The sequence below is a fragment of the Zeus faber genome (genome assembly GCF_960531495.2).
Source record: "Zeus faber genome assembly, chromosome: 19".
Lineage (NCBI taxonomy): Eukaryota > Metazoa > Chordata > Actinopteri > Zeiformes > Zeidae > Zeus > Zeus faber.
In genome coordinates, this window is record NC_137206.1 from 22,256,576 (window position 1) to 22,262,424 (window position 5,849).

At 46.6% G+C, this 5,849-nt stretch overlaps 1 protein-coding gene across 1 annotated transcript in view; it reads right to left on the reverse strand.

The window, feature by feature from the left end:
- Positions 1-336: 336 nt before the first annotated feature.
- The window catches only part of LOC307245213 (cadherin-20-like), a 64,227-nt gene continuing 58,714 nt past the window's right edge, over positions 337-5,849 (reverse strand). The window contains exons 9-12 of the mRNA XM_080020667.1: positions 4,588-4,709; positions 3,801-3,918; positions 1,909-2,160; positions 337-1,290 (exon numbers count right to left, since the gene is read on the reverse strand). Of these exons, the coding sequence (XP_079876793.1) occupies positions 770-1,290; positions 1,909-2,160; positions 3,801-3,918; positions 4,588-4,709 (1,013 nt within the window). The 3' untranslated portion in view covers positions 337-769. The remainder of the gene's footprint in view (positions 1,291-1,908; positions 2,161-3,800; positions 3,919-4,587; positions 4,710-5,849) is intronic.

Sequence of the window (5,849 nt, forward strand, 5' to 3'; positions counted from 1 at the left end):
GAAACAAGGGCAGTGACACCATTTATGTTACATCGAACACGATCAAATTGATGATAAAAAAAATATAAAAATTAAAAAAAAAATAAACGTTGCTGCCTCACTCATGACTTTTGGTGACGGCTGCTTAAGTACCCAAATAAGTTACAAAAAAAATAAAATAAATACTAAAACAGAACATAAAGAAAAAGAAATAATTTAAGTGGAAAAGGAGCCACATAAACAGGAGCGATTTCAAAGAAAAACGATATTTTTGTTGTTGTTTATTTCGACTGCAGCCAGTGCCTTAGTTAACAAAAATATATATAAAAAAAAAAAACATCAAATAGTTGATCGGCATTGCAGAGTTTGTCCGCCGTTAAGGCTTCGCCGAGTCCCCCCTTTCCCCCTCGCAGGCGTGTAATGTTAAATCTCTTTAAACCAGAGGGCCGTCTGTGCCTGCCGTGGGCAGGGGAGGCAACGTGTGCTTTGAAGCCCCCGCGAGGCGGCGGATCCGGCTCCCTGTGAAGGCGCGAGGTGGATTTTTAATTTATTTTTTTTAAACAGGGCTCATGTTGCTTCACGTCTCGGGCCCCTTCAAGGCTGTGGAAAATCAGCCGAGGCATTCGAGCGCAATCGAGAACGGCGTGGAGGCGACCGCATTTTGGATTTATTTTATTTTTTATTTATTTTTCACCATCATCGTAGTTCGTTTTCTTTGTTCTTTAGTCTCGTTTCGCCCGTACTCCCCTCTCTTGAGCTGCGTGTCCGTCCGGTTAAAAAAGGCTTCCCTTCACCACATGGGCGGGTTGCTGGCGTCCAGCACGCCGTACATCTCGGCCAGCTTCTTGAAGCGAGGCCCCCAGTCGTTCAGGTAGTCGTACTCGTGGTCGGTGTTGGACGCCCCCGACTGCAGGGAGCTGAGGGACTCGGCCACCGAGCCCTCGCCCTCATAGGCGTAGGTCTGCAGGGAGTCGTAGGGCGGGGCGCACGGGTCTACGTCGGCCTCTAGCAGCTTGGCCAGGACGTAGCCGTGTACGTTACTGCCACCGCCGCCGCCGCCCACCACGCTGGCGTGCGGCACGTAGCGCGACAGGCTCTCGATCTCCGGCAGCATGTCCTGCCTCATCTTGCCCAGTGGGTGGTGGGCCTCGCGGGGGTTCCACATGGCGGCGATGTCGAAGGCCTCTGTGTCTTCCTCGCCGCCGCCCTCGTCGTCGTAGCGCACGATGTTCTCGTGCACGTTCTCCTCCTCGTCGCACAGGTAGGGCTTCTTGCGGTGGCTGCGCAGGGACAGCATGAGCAGGATCATCACTGCGGGAGAGGACGGACAGAGAGACAGGTTAGGCAGAGAGACAGGTCAGCTTTACCTCAGCTTCACTGGATTGTTTAGTCTTGTGGGGTGACTTGTGGAGTGTAACAAAGAAAAAATATTATCAAGATCGGAACAGACAATTCCAATGATGAAATGTATCGGCAAGCTGTGGTTGCGTGGCAGAAAGAGCAGAAAGTGGACTCAAAGTTGAAAAGTTGAAATGTAGAGCTTTCACAGTTTTCAAACACCTGGGGAAAAGATATCAACATTTTCATAATGATTGGACACGTGCTCATCCATCTGTAGCGTGATCTGTCTATAAATAGAAATATATTAAATGTATAAATATATTTCAGAAATTAGTGTTTCTAAACTGTTTTTTATTAATTTCTTGCAACATATGTCAAAATCAGAGGAGAACCATGTCTACGTCAGCGAAATCAAATCACTAAATGACTCCAGATAGAAACATTAGACTTTCTGGCTTTCTTCCCATTGCAGCCAAGCAAATTGATCTCAGTCCGCGGGCAGAATATTTTTTTTTTACTTTTCAAGGAAAATTTTGACTCCGAGGCCGAGTATCTAGGCTTCACAGGAACACCGCCTAGTAGACCCACCTAGCAGCACGAAGATGCAGGCCAGGATGGCGATGAGCGCCCCCCTGCTGAGGCTGGCCGGGAGGCTGTAGGCCTCGGCGTTGCAGGACATGACGTTGCCCTCGTGGTCGCAGTTGCACACCCTGATGGTCAAGGTGCTGGTGCCAGTCTGGACCGGCTGCTCGCGGTCCGAGACCATGATGGGGAGGTAGAAGTCGGTTTGGTCCTGCTGAGACCAGCCCCCGCGGCGGGTCAGGATCCACGCCGTGTTGTCTGGGGAGGTGGAGGGAAAGCGGGGTGGTTAGGGGCACGTTGTAGTCAAAGGCCCCTTTCCGGAGAATTTCACTTTCTGCTTTCCACCCGCTGCGATTTTGGTGTCAATAATGCAGAGTGAAAGTCAATGTAGTGGACACTCAAATGAAAGCTTTGAGGCGTGGGATTTCTATAAAAAATCATATAAATAGCTGCTCGCTCAGCGGTCAATGGACTGAGTTTTAGTCTCTCCGTCGCAAAGTGACTGAACGAGCGTGAAAGTAATTTCAGGGAGATTGGCTGCGCCAGCTTCGACGAAAGAGCCTCAAATTTGGTGTCAAATCTGTTATTTGTCAAAGAAAGTGTGTTCTAGGTGTTGCCTGTGAAAGTGATTTATTGCTGCAGGGAGGGTATTCTAAAACATTAAATAGCTCAGAAATGCACAAATAAGGACATAAATAAGAGGTCAATAATATTACAACAAGTTTGCCTTGGATAAAACTGCGGAAATAGTTGTAGAACCTTTTGTAAAAAAAAATCAAAAACAAGTTACCTTCAATGAGGACGGTAACATAGATTTGCGCGGCACAAGCACTTTTGTAGTAAAGTTGTCGGTAATCGACGGCAGCGACGATTGAGTTTTCCCGCAACTACAAATTCACCTACTACAACCCGATAACGGGAGGGAAAAACCAACATTGCTGGAGAGCAGTTCACGCTCCATGCCCCGTCTATGGACTCCACTCTAAATTGAATGAACTTCTTTCTCCTTTCTGAAGGGCAATGAAATAGCTTCTGCTTCCTCTTAAGAGCAGGGATTGGTTGAGTACTATGCTCTGCTCCCCCACAGCTAACTGGACTTAGCAGGAGCGGAAACCACAAGCTCTCTTCATCACAATCGTGTTGCTCCTTGCGCAAGATGTTTTTGGGAACCATTATCTTGAGGGAACTTTGTGGTGATGGTGGAGTAGGTGGGTACACTGCCCCTTTCTATATCAATCAGTATGTGGCGGGTATGTAAGGAGAGCCCAATAAAGAGGTGCATAGGTATACGATGCACGGCGTCTTCATACCAAACCCACTCTGTGCAGCACTGCTAGTTCGGCACGCCCCGCAAACCAAACAATTATGCCCTCGTCTCGCAATCTGAGTCGCTGTCGTCGCTGTTGCGGTCGTGGGCGGGCGGAGATCTGAGTTTCATCCGGAGTGACAACCCGTATTGATTTATTAGTTCACCCCAAAGGCAACCTCCTCCGTACGGCGAGCAGAGACAAGAAAAAACAAGAGTTGGAAGAAGCCAACCGCATCCTGTAGTTTTGCCCGGGAACGTTCTGGTCGTCGGCTCCGTATTTATATTATTTGGAGTGTGAGAGGAAATACCTCAAACGTGCTTACACCTTTGTCACGATGAATGGAAAATGACTTGCTTATTTGCAATCCCTTGTTTTCCTGCCACACTGAGCCACGACCGCGAAACCCAGGCGTGCACCGAAGGACAGGTTTTGTCCTAATTAACCCCTAGCGCGCATCCACCCCACCATGCACCGGTCAGCTGTCGCCTCATTGTCTTCTTTGTCCAAATAACTATGAGGAGAAATGTAACCCGGAGCTACAGTACGTGCTGAGTGTTAGAATGGCAGCGTGTGGCAGCAGCTCTGTACCTTGATTGTCTCTCAGTGTGAAGTTGGGGTTGTTGGCGGCCTCCGGGGCCAGGCTGTAGTTGAAGCGCTGTCCCCCCAGCGGCTCGTCTGGGTCCACGGCCGTCACCGTCTGGATCAGCTGAGTCACACCACAGAGACAAAGTGCAGTCGGGTCATTATGAAAACCTTGTTCCATGTTGTTGCTTTCTCTGGGCCGGGCTGAATATATGGCTTTGTATGATTGCTAGGAGTGTCACAGTTCTCCAAATTCACAACCAGGTATGACTGGCGATTTTACGATTATACGATGTTTCGATTCTCGAACATACTGTGCATATGTATGTGTTTTTTGTCAGCGCTGACTGCTATGCCATTGTTAAGCCCCTTTCACACATAGTTCCCGCTATATTACAGGGATAACATTTCCCGCCCCACTAGTGAGTTTCACTATTCACACATGCAGCTACATTCCAGAAAATTTCCTTCTTGCACCTTTTCACACATGCCATGATAACGTTGGAATAGATGGGGCAAGGGGCATCCCCCCCAATGGACGAGGTGGAGGCCGATTTATTGCGGCGGTTATTTTATTCTCAACATTTAGAACAGGCTATTTTGTATACAGTATTACACACCAAAATACAGGGAGAATCGCGAACCTGCTCATTTAGATCGATTTTTTTTTTTCCAATTTCCAATCGTAATCGTGGCTCCCCTAATGATTGCCATATAAATAGTGCCTTGAACTAAACAGGTGCCAATGATACGCCAACGGATGTAAAAAAGAAAAGGCTCGTTGTCGCCATACCTGCCCCGCCTTGGCGTTCTCACACACGTACGCCTCGAAGTAATCCATCAGCGAGGGAGGGTTGTCGTTCACGTCCAGAACCTTCACCGCCACGGACACGCTCGCAATCTGTGTGGGGTTATCTGTGGGGACACGCACACAGGAACACACATGCACGCACGTACGCACACACGCACACACGCACACACGCACACACGCACACACACACACACACTCTAATTAAAGCAGCGGTCAGAATCCATTGGTCCCAGAGACGGACACAGATGAATGACTCTCACAATCCTGCTGAGTTGAGTTCTCGCCACTCTTCATCTTCCCCTCATTTGCGGAGCGCCCGCGGCACATTAGGGTCCCTCCCGCTAAGAACACAATTCTATTATTCCCTATTTACAATCGGCAATTTGCATACCATAACCAGCTGTGTAATAGGCAATGGAAATGCAATTAGTCACCAGTAACTACTTGCTCAGGTTTCATCAAGCGATCAATCGATCAATCAATGGCGTGACTTTGGCACTGGAGGTCAAAGCTGCACACAGTTCTGACATCATGTACTGTATATGAGTGTGTGTGTGTGTGTGTGTGTGTGTGTGTGTGTGTGTGTGTGTGTGTTCGATGTACAATAATGTATAAGTTGGTGCATTAATTCAGTATTTCTTTCTTCCTACGGCGGAAGAACTCACTTTAATGGAGAATTTGGTTTATAATGTGTATTAATTAATGACTACAATAATCACATAATAATAATAATAATAATAATAATAATAATAATAATAATATATAACAATAATATATATTACAATAATACAGTAAATATTGTTTTAATATATTGTTATATAATTTTTTATATATATTTCCTTGGATTTTTCAGAACATCTTGTACTTTTATTTCGATTATGTTTTTAGTACCATTTTTTTTTAAAGATTTTATTCCACTTTTGTTGTTGCTTACTAGCTCTGTTTTCTGTTTAAACAGCGTAATAGCTTGTATTCATGTCTCTCTTGTGTCATCATTACCATAAACACATATTGGCTTAGCTTTGCTTAGTTTAACCTTTTGTTCAGCTTAGTTTACCGCACATTGTTTCCCTCATTTGTCCTCTCTATGAATCGACGGTTTCTCTAGACTTTATTTTAATTTTTGTTTTTATACTTTTACCGTCCCGCCCGCCTTCGCCCGCCTCCGCCCGTATGCGCCCGTGCCCTCTCCCCGTGCCTCGTCTCACCTTCCCCGTTACTATCATTTGTCCCATTAGTTACGC